The sequence below is a fragment of the Ochotona curzoniae genome, unplaced genomic scaffold (assembly GCF_017591425.1).
Source record: "Ochotona curzoniae isolate NIBS_2020 unplaced genomic scaffold, NIBS_Ocur_1.0 scaffold_2453, whole genome shotgun sequence".
Taxonomy (NCBI): Eukaryota; Metazoa; Chordata; class Mammalia; order Lagomorpha; family Ochotonidae; genus Ochotona; species Ochotona curzoniae.
Window position 1 is genome coordinate 31,478,382 of NW_024467094.1, and position 21,030 is coordinate 31,499,411.

The following is a 21,030-nucleotide window of genomic DNA, read 5'->3' on the forward strand; positions in this document are numbered from 1 at the left end:
CCACTCACATGGGAGACCCAAATGGAGTTCCTGGCTCCCAGCTTTGGTCAGTTCAGCCCTAGCCATTGGCTCTGCTTCTCAAATAAACACAAATGTTAAAATCTTTGGTGCAAAGAAGGATCAGAACCAGGTAAGATGACTTGCAAACAGGAGAAGTTTTATTGAGATACCACAAGGAGAGAAAATCAAGGAAGTATTACTATTCTAAAATAGTGCTGGAAGGAAAGCAGAAAAATAAAAGGGCTGGTTTTGATTTGGTGTTCGACTTCAGGAGCTGTTCCTTTCAGGGGACTGGAGCTCAGGAAGACACTCGTGGTTCGCTCTTGCTGTTGACTTTGGGGGACTTCTCTTCCACTGTATGAACTCTAGATGAGATGACTTTGCCACGAGGATCTATCTCTTCCACGACGGTCTTCACAATGCTGCTTTTCGGTGTGTCTAAAGGGACATGCATGAGCCATTTGAATTGACCAGTTTCTTAAGGGAGAAACCATTCATCACTTAATAGATAAGCAAGAAACCTTGAATGTTTAACATTGTTTCTGCCTACCTTTGATCTGACTTCCTGGTTCTCTGTAACCTTTTGATCTGGAACAAGAACTGTGAAAACACAGCACACATGAATGATTCCCCTTTGCTTCATTGACAAAACTGAGAGGCAGTGATTTAAGCAACTGCACTTATGAGACAACTGAAGGTATACTGGATTTCAGATCATCTTTAATAGCCTTACACCAGGTTGTTCTCTCAGCGGAGGAGATCCTTACCCATCCTCTCCATCGATCAGGCGGCAGTAGGTGTCAATTTCCTTCTCCAGGTGGACCTTGACGTCCAGGAGCTGCTCGTACTCGAGTTTCTGGCCCTCGGTCTCAGTGCGGACCTGGTGCAGCTGCTCCTCCAGGGCCCCGATCTGCGCCTGGATCTGTGCGAGCTGCGTGCAGTAGTTGCCCTCGGTCTCTGTGAGCGAGCACTCCAGCGAGTGTTTCTGTGGTTTGGTGAGGACGCCATGTATTAGAAAATGTCCCAGCATCATTATTTCAGAAGCCCAAACAATGAAGAGAACAGTGTCACCCTTACACAACGCAAGTTACATGTGCCCTGAGGATCCACTTGCTCGGTGTCTATCACCACTTTCATTAGATGCTATACAAGTTTTCTGAGTTGGTGACAAATGTTGCCCGGTCGCCCAAAACTGCTAGAGAAGATGAAGTCATCTTGTCCTAGGGTAGAGTCTAAAGATGCTGCTTTCTGCACTAAAACAGCCCGTCCTCAAAGTGTCTGCCACAATTTGCCATTCTCCCTGGGAGTTAACACCCTTCCTACACTTTGCTACCTCATTTCTACTCCTGTAAAGGCTTTTGCTCATGCAGACTAGCTCTTCCACAAGAAACAAAACAACAAAACAAACAAACAAAAAAACAATCTAGAAGCTAAGTGAAACTTGGCATGAGCAGACTGGGCTAAGGAAATCAATGATCTTTTCACACTCCAGAAAGATGTGCTGGCTTGTGACTCCAAGTGGCTTTACGTAGATCCACAGAAGGAGCAGTTGCTGTCACTTTACACGAATAGAGGAAACAGACTCTTACTCCCTGTAAAAACACCTGCTAGTGGGTTTTTTTTTTTTTGACAATTATGCTAGATTTCTGCTAGTGTTTTTATAGAATGTGCTAACTTTAGATACATTCCCAACTTCTCCTGTAAATAAACTCTCAGTATTTCCCAGCCATGGTAATGGGTAAGATAAAGACTTGGACATTAGGAAAACTCAAAGCCAAACTCTACTTCTTTGTGAAACTGGGGGAACTACATACCTTCTTGGAATTTCAGATTCTTCTTTTGGAAATAATGACACGAGTTACAAAGTCTGCCCCGCCCATGGCCCAGGATTGCTGTGAACTAACCTGCACTGGGCCAACCTTCACAGAAGCTAGCGATTCTTATCATTATTGCTGGTTAGCTTTATACTCAGCCTCACAGCTCTACTTTGCTGTTTGTTTGTGCCACTTAAAAACCGGTTAAGTGGTTTAAAAAAATTTTTTTTTGAAGTGTTCTTAATTAAGTGGCCAAAAGGAATGCTAGATGAAGAAGCTAGGAGGGGCAGTTTTTTTTTCCCCCTAGACAGTTCTTTTGATCTTTTGACGTGGGAAAGAAGAGTCAAAGCAAAAACTATTTTCTTTCTCAAAGCTTTCAAAATAATAGTATTTGCTGATTTTTAATGTATCACCATCAGCATGTAGCTCCGCAAAACAGGAGTCTCCCCTGCCAAATACAAATGGGTCTTACATCAACACAGTAATTCATGCACGAAACCTAAAATAAGTAACTTTCTTTGGGAAAAAAATGACTGCCCCCCCCCCCCCGCGTCCCCTCCATTTCTAAAGTAAATCTGTTTTGTGCTTGCTGCTTACTGTGGCCAGAAGAGACTGCAGTTCAATCTCCAGGGTCTGTAGGGTCCGCTTCATCTCCGTCAGCTCGTTGCGTGCCGAGGTGGTGGCGCCCGCATCGTCGGAGATCTGCTGCTGCAGCGATGCGCTCTGCAAGGGCAGGAGCTGGTGAGCACGCGTCCAGCACGTCCACACCTGGGCTGCCAGCATCGCGCGTCCTAAGGTAGCCTCCCTCACCTTCTCATTGAACCAGGCCTCGGCGTCCCTGCGGTTGTTCTCGGCCAGCGCTTCGTACTCGGCTCGCATGTTGTTTAGCATCAATGTGAGGTCCACACCAGGGGCCGCGTTCATCTCCACGTTCACGTTGCCTCCGGCCGCGCACTGCAGCGCCTTCATTTCCTGCAAGAGATGTGTTACAGCTGGTGAGGCATGTATGTGCGTTTGTAAACACTGCATTGAAATGCAATATGTAGTCTAAGAAATGTACACAAGTATAGAGATGAATGCGTTTTTGATCCTCTGATCACAGTCATAACCAACTCCCAGATTAAAGACAAACATGACTGCTAGGACCTGACCGTTTTTAAAGGAGCTGCAGGTGCAGGAGGTACATTTAGAATCTCATTGTGGGATTTATCTCTTGAGAGGAATGGATAGAAGCATTTCAGAGCAAGTCACACAGAGAAAAGCTCCTCCTTGACCTGTTAGGATCTGGGAGGAGGAGGAGTGCCTACCTCCTCATGATTCTTCTTGAGGTAGGCCAGCTCCTCAGTCAGGGTCTCCAGCTGGATCTCCAGGTCTGTCCGGCACAATGTCAGCTCATCCAAGACCCTGCGAAGCCCGTTGATGTCCGCCTCCACGCTCTGATGGAGGGCCAGCTCATTCTCATACCTTTGCAAAGTATTTAGAAGGTCCATGGTCAGTCATTTGCTCTTATGCTATATGCCTTTGAGATCATGATACTCAAACTAAGCTTTATGTTAAAAATTTTTTGAAAAACTATTTGAAGATAAAGACACACACACATACACATCTTCCATTTGCTGGTCCAATCCTCAGATGCCTGCAGTAGTCAGAGCCAGACCACGCCAAAGCCATGGGCCAGGAACTCTTATCCTGGTTTCCCACATGGATGGAAGGACCCAACTCCTTAGTCATCAGCTGCTGTTTCTTAGGGTGCTCCTTAATGGGAAGCTGGAGCTGGGAGCAGAGCCAGCACTCCCAGGCATGATGCGACAGGATGCAGGCATCCCAAGCAGTGTTTAAGCCACTAGGCCAAACATCCACATCCCAAAACAGAGCTCGGTAACTGGATTACCTGCCTACTGCCGTAAGTGCGTTTCTTGGACAAGGATGGAAACACCAACAAGCTCCATAGTCGCTTGTGTTAGCCCTCAAATCTCCCAAGTATGTTAAGCAACTAGTTATATTAATATACCTGTGGCTTAACATAACTCATGAATAAGCAGAAATAAAGAGTTGAGCCCACCTCAAGGAGATGATGAAAAATAAAAGAGGGGGTGAGGGTTGTGGTTGCCATTTGAGATACTGGAACTCCTGGTTCAAGTCCTGGTTCCTTTGTTTCTGATTCAACTTCCTGTTCATGTGTCTGAGAGCTTGCACATGATGGCCTTAGTCCTGGGGTTACTGCCACTCACATGGGAGACCCAGATGGAGTTACTCACTTGTAGCTCTGGCCTGGGCTAACACTGGCTGTTGTGGGCATTTGGAAAGGTAAACTATTCTCTGTCTCTCTCTGTCATACAACCTTTCGAAAGTATAAGCAAACAAACTTTTTAAAAAGAAAAGCAATTGAAACATTTTTTATGTACCTCTTCTATTGTACTTACTTCAGTCGGAAGTCATCAGCAGTCAGTCTGGCGTTGTCATTTTGTAGAACCACATTGGCATTGCCTGTGGTTGCAGAAATGATCTGACAGATGGAGAGTTAGTGCAGAGTGAGGAGTGAGAGAATATTCAAAATGTCAACTTTCCCTGAAATAAAGTTACCCAGGAAATGACAGGAATAGCTCCGGCATTTGTCTCTAGTAATAGCTGACTCTTATGAAATAAGAAATGTCATGATCTCTTCTAATCCCCACCCCATTTATACAAATTGCTTCTATGAAAAAGCCTACAAGGAGATTTATAGTGGACACATTGGGCGAGTTTTGATATTTTAATATTAGTAAGAATATAATGTACCCTAACATCACATGATGGGTGGTCAACACTCAAAGATTTTAATAGAAGTGTTTAAAAAAATATCAATAATGAACTCTTGATATTTGAAAACTGAGGTCAAAACCCTGCAGTCCATGATAGCTTTTATGAGGGGATTTCAAGAAGTCCATGGAAAAAAGGCAATTCAAAGGTGAGCTTATCTGGGCACAAAGATTTTTTTGGTATAATACACAGTTTTTGAAATCGGTTTCTGTAGGATATATATGCACCACAAACTTTTTCAAAGGCCCCTCCCATGTCTGCGTGCACATGTGTGGCTAACTTGGTGTTCACGGTGTTAACACTCCCGTGGCAGTGTGCCTTACCTGGTTCCCGAGGTCATCAATGATGGAGAAGTACCGGCTGTAGTCATGATCCAGACCACGGCAGGAGCCAGGGCCAAACTTCTCATACCAGCCCTTGATCTTCACCTCCAGCTCAGCGTTGGCCTCCTCCAGAGCTCGCACGTTGTCCAGGTAGGAGGCCAGGCGGTCGTTGAGGTTCTGCATGGTCACCTTTCCGTTGCCAGAGAGGAGGCCATTTTCACTGCTGGCATAAGTGACGCAAGAAGCACTGCTCCCACCCAGGCCTCCGCCATAGCTTCCCACAGCTGAGCTGCCTCCAAAGGCGCAGGAGAAGCCACTGCCAAAGCCTGGCACACTAGAGCCCGCTCCGCCACAGGAGCCCAGGCGTCGGGATGCGGAAGAGAAGCGCATGGACATCGTGTCTAGTCTGGGTAGTTGATGCGTGTGGATGTGTCCTGCTCAGCACCGGCTGCCTTTATATGCACATCACTGGGGTGTTCCTTGGTGGACCATGCCACTCAGAGCAAAGGGATGTTTGCCAGCTCATTCTGAATTGCCTGTAATTGGATGATTCTTTTCTTTAATGAATGTCTTCACCTTACTGTGTCCATTTTTTTTTTTTTGCAGGTAGATACTTACCTTGGGGTAATTTGTTATCTTTGGAATGGGGCAGGGAGGGGTAGTATCAAGATTATTATAGGGATGCGTTTCAGATTCAGTGTGACTAACCCTTCCTGTCTCCCAGCCTTCAGGAATAGAAGATTCCGATGGGAATAAAAAGATGTGATGGACGAATTTCCCTTTACTTGGCCCAAACCATCAGCATTTTATGTTCTCCAGTAGGTGGAACAGATCAGTCACCACCTCCTATTAATATGGTGAAAATGATGTCAAGACCAGGGGCCCATGGAGCCAGTAGGAAGAGGCCAGGTCCTAAGTGAAAACTGGAGAATTAACTGGAACCTTCTTTGGAGACAGACAGTCTTCCCTGATCCTTATCTATCTGAAGTCACTGTTTCATCTTGACCAGTTTTCTGTATCCGTGATGGTGCTAGCCACGTTTGACTAAGACAGTCTGTTGGGTTCTCTGGGTCTTGGTTTGCTTCCCTGTAAAACAGAAGGATTTGACTCTGCTGCTCAGTTCGCCTTCTGTGTCTAGTTTTCTCACATCTCTCCATTTTTCTCATTCATGGTCAATTCCTAGAACCTTTTCAGCATTTATTTCCTCCTCTTTTCACCTTCCTACTCTTTCTTGAATTGCGTCCCTCCACTTGTCTGAGATTCCGGTCTCTGATCAGCACACATCTCCCAGCTAGTCATTGTATCTTCTATTTGTTCTTCTATGTCTTCTTGGTTAGGTCTGGTTCTGTCCAGCCATGTCTCATTGAATCTTGGACCTCTGGTTTCTGAGAATTCTTTGTCTCTGGTGTCTTCCCCCACTGCCTTTTCTTCCAGTTCTTGCCGTTGCTCCCCACATCCTACCTTTGGCCATAGTTTGGAATTGGCAGTTAAGACTCTTACTGGTGAAGGTCTTACCCAGCTGCTTGGCCATTCTTCTCTTTAATTTCTTCTTTTCCCTCCATCTCTTTGCCAGTGTTCAACCTGATTTATTTTCTTCTTAAAGTTTAAAATGATAAGAAATTATTTGAGATCTTGGCATTTGCCAAGAATGAAGAACATCAGTCTCAATGATATAGACTGATACTGACACTGCTAAAAACATACGTTTTTGTGAATTTTCAGGCAAAGATGGCAAGAAAATTTTGTCAATCAAGAAACAATGTTATTAAATGTTATTGCAATGTTTACTATCACATAAAATTATGACACAAAATCATTTTTTATGGTTCCAAAGATATATGTATGTTCACCTCTATTACTTGTTATAAATACTATGATATTTGAAAGTTAAGTTTTACTCTCTCCAACTGAACTCTTTCCTCACCCTTGAAACAAGAACACCCACATTCCACATTTTCATTTTGCACTGGGACCCATAAATTATGTAGCCAGTCTTGCTGGTTGAGTCTTTTCTTTTGGATAAACTGAAGAACTCTAGAGGAAAGATTTCTGGATGCATACACTAGAATATTCTTCAGAAATGACCATTCTGAGAGAAATACACACATGCACACACACACGCACACACACACATACAGGGTCTCCATGTGCTCATGGTTTCACTCTTGAGCAGAACCTCAAGGATCATCTTTACTGGAGAACACTGCCGTGTGAAAGGCAGAGGCTGATGAAGCAAGCTTCTGTGCTTGGTCACCATTTACAGTTTTTGTTTTTGTTTTTATTTTATCTGTTATAGCTTGCTTTATCTTCTTTTGAATTCAGCAATGAAGCTGGAAAGACACTTATTGTAATTGGCTCAGCATTAGGGTATTTTGCTGTTTCTGGTCAAGCATTTATTTATTTATTTAAAAGAATAACAGAGAGAGGAAGACATACATGCACATACACATACAGAGAGAGACAGAGAGAGAGAGAGAGAGAGAGAGAGAGAGAGAGAGAGAGAGAGAGATCTTTCATCTGCTGGTTCATTCCTTAAATGACCTTGACAGCCACCAGGAGGCCTGGGCCAGGCTGCAGCCAGGAGCCTGGCACAGCATCCGGGTCCTCCATGTGGGCAGCAGAGGTCCTGGCACTTAGAGCATCTTTCATCACTTTCTCAGGTGCATTAATAGGAAGCTGGATCGAAAACAGAACTGCTGGGACTCAAACTAACATCCTAACGTGGGATGGCGGCTCTGTAAGTAGAGACTTTACAGCTGCACTGCAACACTGGCTCATGCATTAGTATGTTTTGTAGTGGAGGGACATTTTAAAGTGTCTCATCTTGTTTAATTACTAGTTAGAAAAAAAATTACTAGTTAGGGAGCTAGCAGAACGCCTTTTTTGAAGATGGATTTTTCTGTCGGCATTTTATGTACATTTTACAATGAAAGCCCTGATAATCACCTTTTGATTATTTTAAAAATTATTTTTTTTACACAGTATTAGTATAACAAATCTTCTTTAAAAGCCAACAGCAAACTCTTGCTGCTTGTCTGGTTGCACTTCAAGTCTTGCTTTCCATAGGCACTTAAAACTATTGTTCTGATCTCTCTCTTCCCATTTTTACGTTTGCTTACTTTAGATGTTGTATGTTGTCCTCTTAAAAAGAAGTTGAAAATGTGGCATTCACCACCTTTTCCTTCCTTCCAGGTATAGCTATGCCACTGTGTTTAGTGTAACCCATGTTTCAGAGTTTCTGAGTGAGAGATTGTGTGGGTTTCCAACCTGGCAGGCATTCCTGCTCTTAGACCATTCTGTTGCTAACAGAGATGGGATAGAGTGCAACCACATTAATGTTATTGGTGTTTGATAATTGCTTATAGTTGTGGCTTTACTCTTGGAAAATTTGAATTTACACACCTTATAAATCTTACAAATTGAATGTACACACCTGCTTCCAGTCTGGGAAACTCAGTCCAATAATTTCATATATGATATTTTCCATTAGTGTTATTCCATGTTCCCTAGAAGAAATCCTCCTGCCCTCACCCTGTAGACTCTTCAAATACAGTTCCACCCAAACGCAAGCTGGAAATACTTGCACAAAAGCAAAAACGACCTATGGCTCAGCATCCACAGTGTTCACAGTCTCTCAAATAGGACTCAGGGTTTCGTATTCAGCAGGGCTCCATTCTTGTTTTAATGTGCTCTGTTGCCACCTTACAACTCCCAGTGATTTTTATCTTTGGATTTGTGTCTTATCAGTGGATTCCAATGAGCTCCTAGGGCACAAGAGTGAGCCAAGGAGCATGTGAGTTTATGGTCTGCACGTGTTCTTGGCTGCTTACATAGCAGGTGATGAATGCAATGCACTCTGGTAGGTCCAGGATGTGCAAATGTTTAGTGTGATTCGGTCAGTATCAAGTAAGTACGTCCAGCATTGAGTAGGTTGAGGATGCCAGGATGCTCATTCAAACCAGAACATGCCTCAAATGCACAAAGATGACATTCATGCCCAAAGAAACGTGCCTGGCCAAAGAGCCCTTGTGTGCACTTATATGCACTTCCTTCCTCTTTTTGCCAACCATGTATGCTGAAAAACATGGTATGGAGAGATAAAGCAACATCAATTCCTTTCTTCTCATTTTTCTTTTTTATTTATCAATAAACCGTCAGCAAAATGCATGTACAGAGAGAAGTACAGTTAAAAGCATTTGTTTTAGGTTTTGGTAAGAACAAAGTAGCTAAGCACATGTGAGTTATAAAATACAAATTGAGTAAGTCATGTTTATTATTCTTATGCTTGAATTTAAAACTGACAATGCAAAGCATAAAAAGCAATAGCTTTAACTTGACTTAGTATAGCATTAACTACCAAATCCAAGACAGCCTCCCCAAGACAAAGTAGCAAAAAGCCAAGACTAGTGGAAATGCAGCAGTAGAAGAACACAGGTTATGTTCTAACACTCCTAGGATGTGCTTTCACTGATTTTAGAACAGGGGACCCCACAGATCCTGCAAATTATGCAGCTGGATCTCTGTCCAAACACGTTTTGGGAGTCACTTCCTCAGGAACTTTCAGCATTCACCTTGTTTGAAGGCTTTTGAAGATTTGTGACTATTCCATCTCTCACTGCTTCTTTGAACTTCCAAACACCTGTACGGTTGTTGAGTTTAATAGTTTAGAATTATAGCATGATTGATCAATATGTGATCTTCAGCTTGGGAAAGTAGAGCAACACAAGCAGCCACAGTGTCCCTCACCCTCAAGAGTTTTCAAGTTTTAGAACAGGTGTTGGTGAATTACATCTGTCCTGCCATGTGTTTCTGTTCAGCCAATGAATGAAGAACAGCTTCTATTCTTTATGAAAACAGCAGTATTTCACTTGGCTTGAAAGGCAGACTCTCTCTCATCTACCAGTTCAGTTTTCAAATGCCCAAATGCTCAGATCCCAGACTGGCTCTTGGTGCTGGGGCTCAAATACTTGAATTCTTGTCTGTTGCTTCCCAGGCACATTAGTAGGGAGCTGGATTGGCAGCGGAGCTGGGATTCACTCTTTTCAATATGGGATGTGGATGTCCTAAAACAATGTCTTTACTGTTGAGCCAAATGCTCACTATCACTCTTAAATTGTTGAGGGACTGGCATGATAGCCTAGTGGCTATGGTCCTTGCCTTGCAGGCCCCAGTTTGTGTCCCAATTGCTCCACTTCTCATACAGCTCCTGCTCGTGGCCTTGGAAAGTAGTCGAGGACAGCCCAGGGCCTTGGGACCCTGAACCCACTTGGGAGGCCTGGAAGAAGCTCCTGGCTCCTGCTTTCAGATCAACTCAGACTGGCTGTTCCAGCCACTTGGGGAGGATGGAGGATCTTTCTGTTTCTCCTCTTTGTAAATCTGCCTTTCCAATAAAAATAAATGTTAAAAAAAAACTTGAAAAAAGATCAAAAGACTAGTATTTCATGACACATAAAGTTATTTGAAATTAAAAATTTGATGGCCATTAATAAGGTTTTATCAGAATATGCTCATGTTTATTTGTTCGTCTGTTGTGTGTGCTTGCTTTCTGCTTTGAAGGCTGTGTTGAGTTGGACTAGGTTGCTATCCAGGCCCTCACAGAAAAAGGTTGGATCTCTGCTCCAGAAAGAAAGTGCTGAACGGAAGGCCCATGCCTGTGGGTCTTTCAGGAGATTGTCCTGTTAAGATGAGTTACCCCACAGGAAGTATTTAGAAGTCCAGAGGAGTTCACCAGCAGCCCTTGGTCAAATGGCAGAAAGGTGCCCTCTACTGGTACAGATTTCCAGTCACAGGAGACTTCCTCAAATTTGTGGGATATGATGGAATTTTAAAGATTATGGATATTGAACATTTAAATGTGATACAGTGGTATTGCTGCGACGTACAGGCACAGTGCAAGGCAACTAAGACGTATTTCAAAAATGCCTGTATGAGTTAGATACAAAATATCACAAATGATGATTTATGAGTCATCAGGGATTAGGAATGAGGGTACATCAAGCTTATTTTATTTATTTGAAAACTAGCACCCAACATCCTGTGTAAATTAAGAAAACAGGTATCTTTGCTAAGTGACTTAAGCATAGAAAGTGTTTTGATTCTCGCCGCCCTTTAGAACAATGTCTAGATCTTTTGCCAAGTGATGCTTCTCTCTATAGTGACAGCTAGAAAGGAACCCTTTGTTCTGTCTTGCCATTGGCCACTTTAGATGCCTTTTCTTCAATGGTATGAATCCTTGATGAAAGCACCTTGCCACGCTGATCTATCTCTTCAACCACTGTCTTGACCAGGGTGGTTTTGGTTACATCTAGAAACAAAACATAGATGAATAAACATAATTAACTTAAAAAAATACATGGCAGTAATACCATTCTTGTCTGAAATAGAATATATAATGTACATTTTTGGTAAAGGTATCAGTAGAGATTTATAATAGCAGTGTGGGTTTTATCTACTCAAAGTAATATTTTTCAAGTCAGAACCCTTTAGTTACAGTTCCATACAGATTATCATCACAGTGTTGTATGAATGGCATTAATGGAAAACATTTGTTGAGACAGAAATAGAACTAGACTGCTTTACCCTTAGTTGAATTCCCCGAGCTTCCAGATCCAAAGCTCCTTGATTTGGAGCACAAACTGTAATAAAGAAACACATAAAGTTTATTCTTTTATTATTTATAGTTCTGTTTACTATGGTCTAAAACAAAACAAAACAAAACACTCATAGAGTCAATGGAACTTGAGTGAAATCTGCATGCCAAAACCAAACCTTTGGCTTCTGTAAAGGAAATAATCAAAGTAGGAGAACAGATTAAATAATATCTAGGAACAGAATATAGAAAGTCCTTGTTTCCAGAAGGACTTGCATGGATCTGGCTAGGGTCCCACGCATTCATGGATGCTAGAGATCTATATGAAGTGCTTTGATTTGGGCAGCAAAGAGGTTAGGGAACTGAAAATAGGGTAAGGACTGCAGTTGGGGGAGAGAGAATCCTGAAACCCAGAGTGGTTTCCATGGGGGGAATGTGAGAACTTGATAGCAACAGACAAGTGGACTCATCCATGCACACAAGGAGGACACTGTGAGGTAGCAGACAAGGAAGGGATGAGTCCAGCAAGAATGAGAGAGAAAAGGCTTGAAGGCTAATGAGCGGGACACAGTCATAGTTTTTTTTAAAAAGTTTTATGTAAGAGAAGAGAGAAGTTTCCATTCGCTGGTTTACTCCCTATGTCCCTGCAGTGGCTGGGCTGGGCTGGCTGGGCTTGATTGATGCTAGAAGCCAGGAATGCAGTGTACATCTCCTTCCTCCTCATGTGAGTTGCAGAGACCAGATTACCTGAGCCATAGCCACTGCCTCCCAAGTCCTATGTTAGCAGGAACTTGGAGTCAGGTGCTGCCATTGCTTAGAGAACTCCGGGCACTCTGATGTGGTACCCAGGCTGGTGGTCCCCGAGAGGTAACACATCAAATGCTCAGGTGGTTTGACTTACTCTCCATCACCATCGATCAGGCGGCAGTAGGTGTCAATTTCCTTCTCCAGGTGGACCTTGACGTCCAGGAGCTGCTCGTACTCGAGTTTCTGGCCCTCGGTCTCAGTGCGGACCTGGTGCAGCTGCTCCTCCAGGGCCCCGATCTGCGCCTGGATCTGTGCGAGCTGCGTGCAGTAGTTGCCCTCGGTCTCTGTGAGTGAGCACTCCAGCGAGTGTTTCTGTGGACATCAAAGATCCATAGCAAATGATGAGACTACTTTGTGGGCTAGGTAGACCAGTACTCCTCAGCAGCCAGCAAGCCTGCAAGCCTGCTCCCTAGGCAAATTTTGGAAACTCGTTGGAAAGTGGGGGAAGTGGGGAGGAAAGAAAGAAGCTGATATTTACTGGGTAAGGGCCAGATGGGCAAGATGACCTGGCATGGGACAACTGAGCCTTTTCTCATAAGATGTTTGACTGTTCCATTGTTCATTCATAATATTTAAGTAATATTTTTGGGAAGGTGCTATGTTTAGAAGTGCCTTTATGGGGAGTTAGCAGGCAAAAAGAAAAAAAAAATGGACGTGGGAAAACTCATACTTTTGACTTACCTATTTGCTCTTGGATTGCCTGTTGTTTTATAACATTTCTCTGCCATGGGTTTACACCATCCCTGACTACTCTAAGGTCTTTTATGGTGCTGTTTCTCTCATGCACTGTTGATTTCTGAAATTTACCAAAGGCTCTTTATTAAAGTGCTTGAGATTAAATGGATGGTGTCTTGACACGGGTGGGATTTCAACACGAGATCTCTCTTGTCAGATGGGACAGGTCATTATGTTGATGCCACTCTTATTAACCTTACACTTCCTTTTTTCTGTGCTCCTAGCCTGTAATTTGTCTTGGCCTGTGGTCTTTGCTTCAATTAAGGTAATTTTCCTCTCTTCCTTATCATAGGAAAAGATGTCGGGGGGCAGTTATTACTTCTTCTGATATCAGTTATCTGAGTGTCCATCTGCACGTCCACTCTTTCATTTTCTTTTTCTTGTGTTGAGTGACTCTTGATCTTCCAGCACGGAAGATCAAAACATTTATTAAAGGAACATGCAAGCTCCTATCTCTTCCCTTATGTTTTACCGTCATTGGGCTTAAGTACTTACACAGCAAAGACATCATACTTTCAAATTCTCTCTTTTTATGGTGGTTATTGCATCCTGCTTTAAAATTGTTTACTGCTAAGTAAGTGTATTGTTTATTTACTCAGACTAGGATTGCAAAGAAATTTATGCATAAAATACTCATCATCATAGCAGACATTGGCTTAGACTAGTGGGCTGACTCGTGCATTATGTGGGTTATGTTGACTCTGAGCATTTAGAGGAACATGATCAAGATGGTAGTGGGGAAGGTGAGGGAACAGGTGGAAAGAGTCCAGGAGGATGTGTGTCCAGTGGTTCACAGTCTGACGTCTAGTTGATGAGGAAGGAGACCAGGACAGGCTTGGAAGTTTGTAGGCTCCATGAAGCAGAGGTGCCCATTTATATAGAGAGACTGCCCCAAATTTTCACATGCCTTTTTAACTATGAGAAACTGAGCTTATCGGAAGACAGAAGAAATTCAGGTATGAAAGTCAAGCTCTATGTCCCCATTATTCTAGTAATAATTCTAGCATATCGTGAACTGAATGGGCTTTTTTTTTTTTTTTGCTTGGTGGAAAGCACGTGGAATCTTTTGATACTGTCTTCCTGGATATTTGGAGATGCTGGAGTGGCAGCAGCTCTGCCCTGTGGGACTGCATGATCCTGTACCTGCCACTGAGCTCTCCAACATGAGACCCCTCCTCACAGCTCCCCAAGGAAGGAAGCGTGTGAAATGCTGGTTTTGAGTGTGAATTTAGAGCACTGACTGGGGAAGGAATCCGCAGTGGTGGTGGAGAGGAAGACACTGCTTTTTCCCTTTGGGTCTCTGGGAGCTGTGTTCAGCTCTCCTCCTCTCTGGGCTAACACTTTGTAGGTAAGGCTATGAAAGGAAGGTGTCCTGGGAACTTTTTGGGACCATAAATATTCAGGTTGGCCTGGTTCGCACCTACCGTAGCCAGAAGAGACTGCAGCTCGATCTCCAGGGTCTGCAGGGTCCGCTTCATCTCAGTCAGCTCGTTCCTGGCCGAGGTGGCTGCACCTGCGTCGTCGGAGATCTGCTGCTGCAGGGTGGCACTCTGGAAGGCAGGGGCAAAGGGTCAAGTGGGGGCTGTACCTGCTGGGCGTGCGGGTGTGGGGTGAGGGTGGGATGGCAGAGCTGGACGGGAGCCGGGCTAACCTTACCTTCTCATTGAACCAGGCCTCGGCGTCCCTGCGGTTGTTCTCGGCCAGCGCTTCGTACTCGGCTCGCATGTTGTTCAGCATCAACGTGAGGTCCACACCAGGGGCCGCGTTCATCTCCACGTTCACGTTGCCTCCAGCCGCGCACTGCAGCGCCTTCATTTCCTGCAAGGGAGCCGGAGTGTGACCTGGGGGCCTTGGATGTCCACACACTGTCATGAGAAGGGTCTTCCTGAAGTGTGACTGTGTCTGCAGGTTTGTGCCTGTGTAACTTTTCAGTGGATTCATTCAACCATTGCATTCGTTATTTGTTCGTTAAAACGATCACAAACACCACCTCCACCAAGCAAACTTTTTTTTTTACTCTTATCCATGAGAAGGGCATCCAAAAGCCAGAGAAGTATTCAACGCATAATTATTGAGTGGTTAATGGAAACAGAGCAGTGTGGGAAAACACTTCCACCCCAAATCCCAGCTGTCAGGAAACTTCCATCTTTGGGACAACAGCTCTAGTTTGTTGGGTGGTTTAGTGTGTCAGGCACTGCTGGAAGCACTGAACCCTGGCAACATGCTGGTGTGAGTGGTACTACTGTCATACTGAGTTTACAGACGAGGAGACCTTGGAGCAGAGAAGCAGCAAAGCCACGCGACTTGGTGCTGCCAAGGGCTGGGGTCTGGACACCTTAGGAAGTGAGTATGGTGCCCTAGCTCCAGAGTGGCTGTTCTGAGCTCTCCTGGACAGCCTGCTTGTCCCAGAATACATCCTGGTTGGGGTCATCAATCTGACCCAGTGAGGGAATGCAGTTCCAGAGAGACAAGTTAAGCTCACTGGTCCTTTTCGTCTTGGCTATTTTTGAGGGAGCAGCAGCTATACTCTTCACAGGGCCCTGCTCCTGTGGCTTAGCAGTGTCCACTCGGAGCTAACCATTGACATGACCCAAGGAAACCAAGATTCATCGATTCCCATGTTGGGGATTTTGTATATGATTCCATGTGATGAAAATTCCTGGCTTGAAAACTGAATTTCTTGAAGGTGGCCTAGGGCACTGGTAACAGGGGAAGTGGTGACTGTGCTGTTCTTAAAGCTGTTGAGCCAGAAGTGGCTTTTCACCCCTGTGCTCAAGTTCCCTCTTCCCATGGATGCTCCTTTAAGGGGGCTGTGAGTTCTGCGGTGACCCCTGTCTTCCTCTGGGCACGCTCAGTTGTTGGCTTTCTTTCCTGAAGTTTCTTTTCTTGGCTCATGGTCCATCATCTGTGGTTTCTGCCATTTACACTCCCAGGGCTTTGCTCTGTGGCTCTTCCTGTTCTTGTTTCTTTTTAAATTTTTTATTCCCTAATTTATCCTCTCTTTCTCTCCCATCATTTTCTGATTTTTTGACATTTTGAGCCATTAATAACCAATTCTGGGGCACTTTCTGTCTTGGGGTGTTTTCTGCAAAATTTATCGTCCATTGTTTTTGGAGACTTGCCATTAACCTTTGGAGCAACTGTTTGTGGAAGGGAGTGAAAATGGCTGGCATTATGTGCCAAATAATGCATCTCTTATCATGCAGGGTTCAGTGTTAAAGTAAATCCAGGCTCAGTATGTGGAGAAAATATTAATATCAGAGAGGCTTTTTTAATGAGAAGGCTGACCGCAAGATAGGGTCTGTATGAAAGAAGTAATCTTGTGGAAGGAAAGACAGATGTATTCATGAAAAGGTACTGTGTTGCTTTTAAGTGGTTAGAATATTATCTCAACTTGGAAAGTTATCCCCCTCCCTCCCCTGAAGTACTTAAAAAGCACAGGGTTGCAATTGGATTAAGAACACAGCTTTTCCTACCTCTTCGTGGTTCTTCTTGAGGTAGGTCATCTCCTCGGTCAGGGATTCGAACTGTACCTCCTGGTCGGTCCTACAGAGCGTCAGCTCATCCAGGACCCTCCGCAGCCCATTGATGTCGGCCTCCACATTCTGGTGAAGGGCCAGCTCATTCTCGTATCTGGCAGGTGGTGGTTGGAAAGGGAGTGTGGGGAGGGGTGGAGTGGGGAGGTGGAGGACAGTGGGGAGGGGTGGAGGAGGAGGTGGGGGACAGTGGGGAGGGGTGGAGTGGGGAGGTGGGGGACAGTGGGGAGGGGTGGAGGAGGAGGTGGGGGACAGTGGGGAGGAGGGCAATGGAGATAGGAGGGGAGAGGGAGTGGGGTTTTGAGACAAATTTCAGTTCAAATAAACTCCATTAAGAAACAGAAAAATCAAACCTCAGGTGTCACCTTGAACATGAGAAATTAAATTCGAACTCTAAAATAATTATAAGCTTATACAAAAGAAACCCTCCTGATCCCCCCATCAATTCTAAGCACGATAATTAGCACTTATTTAATTACCCTGGTTCCAACAACATATTTCCATGAAATGAAAATGCCCCACTTTTGAGCTTGGTCTTAGCTGTTGGAAGTGTTCACTGAGTAGCTGTGTTTGTGCTGAGCCCTATTGTAGGTAGCCAGAGAACTGTATTGGCATTTCCCCCAAGAATGTAAGAATTACAAATGTAAGACATACATTAAATTGTATGTAGTTAATAATTAGAGTAATACAACGTAAATCCCTTGCTACCTTCTGTCTTTTAGGTTATAGTTTATTCTCCTTGAGCTGAAATGGAAATTCTAATTGTTGAGTCGCTGATAGGAAGGAACCCTTTTCTGACACTGGAGGGCGCTCTGTCACTTACTTCAGCCGGAAATCGTCGGCGGCCAGTCTGGCATTATCAATTTGCAGAATGACATTTGCATTCGCAGCGGTGGAAGTGATAACCTAGGGGGAAAAAAAAAAAAAGCAAGCACATAGCCAGTAAGTTCATTCTTACGATTTGTTATCTCAGAAAAGTAAAACCATGTTTTACAACGAAGCTTTTGTATAAATCTTGCTTCTTTGTGTAATGAGCAAAAAGTAGAAGGCTTCATTGAAAACATGAGATGTATGAGTTTTGCTTATTCTCCTATACTCATGTATTCAGAATACAATCTTTTATTATCTCCCAATCCATCCAAAATCAACAATGAAATCAATCACGTTCTACTTACATTAAACTTTATGAAACAAAGTGCTGATTTTTTTAAAATAATAAAAGTATTTATGGAAATAAAAGAGCAACTTAATATAACTTAATAAAAGAGCAATTATATTAAAGTTTTTTTCTGTTGCAGTGCTATGTCTTCTGTGAGCTAGTTCTTAGTTTTAAATTTTCTGAGTTAGCTTCCCAGTTGGGATTTCTTACCTTGCTCTTCAGGTCCTCGATTGTCAGGTGATATCGGCTGTAGTCATGATCAAGTCCACGGCAAGACCCAGGCCCATATTTTTCATACCAGCCTTTGATTTTTCTCTCTAATTCAGCGTTGGCCTCCTCCAGAGCGCGCACGTTGTCCAGGTAGGAGGCCAGGCGGTCGTTGAGGTTCTGCATGGTGACCTTCTCGTTGCCAGAGAAGAGTCCCCCTTCGTTTCCAGCGAAGCCAGTGAAAACAGCATTTCCCAGGGCGCTGCCGGGAGCACTGCCCAAGCCCCCTCCCAAGGAGGACAGAAAAGTGTTTCCAGCTGCGGAGCCGCCTCCCGCATTGCTGCCCGCGAAGCTGCCGCCTCCGCTGGGCGCTCTCACAGATCCAGTCCCCGACCTCAGGCAAGTGTGCCGGGATCCACCAGAAAATCGGAGAGACATGATGTCGGGAAAAATTCCCCCTGGCCTGCGGGACGCGGGAAAGCCAACAGCAGCAGCTCTCCTGCTGGCGGCTTCTTTGGGCTTTTATAGGCAATTATCGGGGGTGTTTCTGCATGAGTTATATACACCTAAAGAAAAATGGCACCACTTAAATTAGCATGAAATTATGTATAATGGGGTGATTTGAAAAATAATTAATGTCTAACGTCCCTGGGTGCTGCTTTGGGATATTTGTTATCTTGACTATAATGAGGTTGGTTCTATATTAAGTTCATTAGTTTAACTTCTAATTTTGCATGAGTAATCCTTTACTTTCATCTAGACCCTAGAACATACCGTCATTAGCTGGTGCAGGATAGTATCACATTTTAGGAGTTAAGTAACATTGGACTAGGGTATCATCAGCTGCTGCAGGGTCTCATTTACCACGGAAGAACACAGGGTACTCTTAACTACAGAAATGGATTTTTTAAAAAAGAGATTTATTTATTCGTTTAATTGGAAAGGTAGATTTACAGAGAGAAGGAGAGACAGAAAGATTTTCCATCTGTTGGTTCACCCACCAAATGGCCTCCGTGGCGGGAACTGAGCTGAAACGAAACCAAGACTCCGAAGCATCTACTTGGTCTCCCCTGTGGGTGCAGGATCCCAAGGCTTTGCACTATCCTCCTCTGCTTTCCCAGGACACAAGCAGGGAGCTGGATCAGAAGTGGAGCAGCCGGGACGTGAACCGGTGCCCATACGGGTTGCTGGTGCCTCAGACAGAGCCTTACCTTACTATACCACGGCATCAGCCACCCGCCTCTGCCTCCAGCTCTCATTTGTAATGACTTCAACTGCATATTTGTCAGTCATCCTGGGGTAGGAATGGAGAGGATGCTGATCTAACTAATGTGGACTTGGAGACTTGGAGACAGGTTCAAGATGAGGTAAGTGTGGCAAAAAGCATCTGTAGCTATCGAGATGATTGAGATCATGAACTGGATGATCACACAGAAAGAAGAAAATCAACGCAGAGTGCCAGGTAGATGGAGGATAAGGATGGTCACGGGACGGACTGAATGTGACTGGGACACAGAGGCAGGTACCGAGAGGTTCAAGCTGGACACAGGAAGCTAGAGCTGAGAACTGGAAAGTAGGCACAACCTGGGTGTCACCAAAGTTGAGCCACAGGGCCTGGGCCTAAAGGTCATTGGTCAGAAGTGGATTGTGCCCGAAGAGAGAGTCAGGAGCTGTTAGACTTGGACCTTAAATGGTCATCTTCATAGGTATGATGGCAGGAGAAGGAAGAAAAGCTGGCACAAGAAGCCAGGTGCCAAAGTCCCTGCATGGTGAAAGGGGAGAATGTGTGTGACGAGGGGTCACTAAACTTAGTGGCATTTGCCTGGAAGAGGGAGTTCCAGAATAAGATTCAAGTGGTGCCAAGTCAGACATGAACTTCAGGCTCTGCCTTGAAGTTCAGGTATGTGGTGCGTGGGAGGGGAGATGGATGGCAAGGTGGGAGGAGGGAAAGGATGTTGAGAGAGAGACAGGAATAGAGGCCTGGAATGAAGCAGACTCTTCTGCTAGAAAATGTTGCTAGGACAATTCAGCAGAAAGGTGCATTGAAGTGATGTATGCTAGAAAAGAAAAATAAATCTGTAGACAGTCCTGCAAAAAGGGATTAGGGAACTGCTCAAGTACCACCGGGAGTGTCTACTTCATCCGTGTGTTGGGAAACTAAGTAAGATCATGCTTAGCACAGTGGCTGGGAGATGGAGAACTTGGAATGCATGGCAGCAGCTGTCATTCTCCTTGGGGGCTGCGTGTGCAGGGGACCCGCTGGGGGATCAAGGGGAAAGGGCTGAGCGAGGAGGAGGGACCCAAATCTCCTCGTTGAGGGAGTGGCAGGGGGCGTGTGTGTGAAGGGTTGGACACAGAAGGGACTTCGGTAGACTCAGTTGGGTTTAGATCTTGTGGGGATGACAGGTGTGAAGATGCTTGGCCACACTTTGTTCAGAGTCACAGGTGCAGGAGAGGGAAAACATGGTGTATGTTCCCAATACCATGAGCCCATGTCAGACGCAAGCTCCATGAGTCTGGGCTGCATGTTAATACAAAGGCCTGCTCTACAGATGACCACCCGTGGTCTTAACATGCTGTGTAAAATGATCCTTTCAGTTGAGTTGTGGAAATTGAAATGTAAGAAATTAGAATATTAGAATAGAGATAGAACTACGATTCTTTTCAGTGTCTGCTTATGGCTTAACCTCTAAAGTATTTAGAGAAGTAACGGGTGAACAGTGTTGGCATCCATCCAATGTAAAGCAAGGCTTCCCGAAAGAACATTTTACAACATGAAAGAGAAGAACGGTACATGAGGTACCTGAGCATTGCTGACAGTAACTTTTAAAAGTATCTCACCACACAAAACATAAACATGTGTGATAATGCATATGCTAATTAGCTAGAATTAAATGTTTTACAATGTACACGTATTTCAGAACATCAAGGCTCATGCCATAAGCACATTTTTTAGTTAAAAGTAATGAGAAAAGGAAAGAACACTGCTTCTGTTAAAAGCCTTAATGAGTCAAATCTTGGCAGTGACCCCTGATGATAGCTGGATCTTGACACACCTGTC

General features: G+C 44.3%; 2 protein-coding genes across 2 annotated transcripts; both read right to left on the bottom strand.

Moving 5' to 3' along the window:
- Positions 1-298: 298 nt before the first annotated feature.
- Positions 299-5,332, bottom strand: LOC121170062 (keratin, type I cytoskeletal 27). Its single transcript, XM_041000953.1, has 8 exons — positions 4,937-5,332; positions 4,238-4,320; positions 3,122-3,278; positions 2,625-2,786; positions 2,412-2,537; positions 768-985; positions 551-600; positions 299-438 (listed from the first exon to the last, which is right to left on the bottom strand). Exons 1-8 carry the CDS (start codon positions 5,330-5,332, stop codon positions 299-301), a joined length of 1,332 nt encoding a protein of 443 aa, XP_040856887.1.
- A 5,047-nt stretch (positions 5,333-10,379) lies between these two features.
- KRT28 (keratin 28) lies at positions 10,380-18,407 on the bottom strand. Its single transcript, XM_041000952.1, has 8 exons — positions 17,973-18,407; positions 17,427-17,509; positions 16,544-16,700; positions 14,724-14,885; positions 14,492-14,617; positions 12,427-12,644; positions 11,516-11,571; positions 10,380-11,240 (listed from the first exon to the last, which is right to left on the bottom strand). The coding sequence occupies exons 1-8, from the start codon at positions 18,405-18,407 to the stop codon at positions 11,098-11,100; spliced, it is 1,380 nt and encodes a 459-aa protein (XP_040856886.1). The 3' UTR covers positions 10,380-11,097.
- Positions 18,408-21,030: the final 2,623 nt, after the last annotated feature.

Excerpts from the sequence above, each read along its gene's own strand:
- LOC121170062 (XM_041000953.1), bottom strand. The coding sequence starts at position 5,332 with ATGTCCATGCGCTTCTCTTCCGCATCCCGACGCCTGGGCTCCTGTGGC. Across the intron at positions 2,538-2,624 it reads AGGCCTGGTTCAATGAGAAG|AGCGCATCGCTGCAGCAGCA; the intron begins GTGAGGGAGGCT and ends CTGCCCTTGCAG. Across the intron at positions 601-767 it reads CTGATCGATGGAGAGGATGG|TTCTTGTTCCAGATCAAAAG; the intron begins GTAAGGATCTCC and ends GTGTTTTCACAG.
- KRT28 (XM_041000952.1), bottom strand. The coding sequence starts at position 18,407 with ATGTCTCTCCGATTTTCTGGTGGATCCCGGCACACTTGCCTGAGGTCG. Across the intron at positions 14,886-16,543 it reads TCAAGAAGAACCACGAAGAG|GAAATGAAGGCGCTGCAGTG; the intron begins GTAGGAAAAGCT and ends GCTCCCTTGCAG. Across the intron at positions 11,241-11,515 it reads CTCGGGGAATTCAACTAAGG|ATGTAACCAAAACCACCCTG; the intron begins GTAAAGCAGTCT and ends TTTTGTTTCTAG.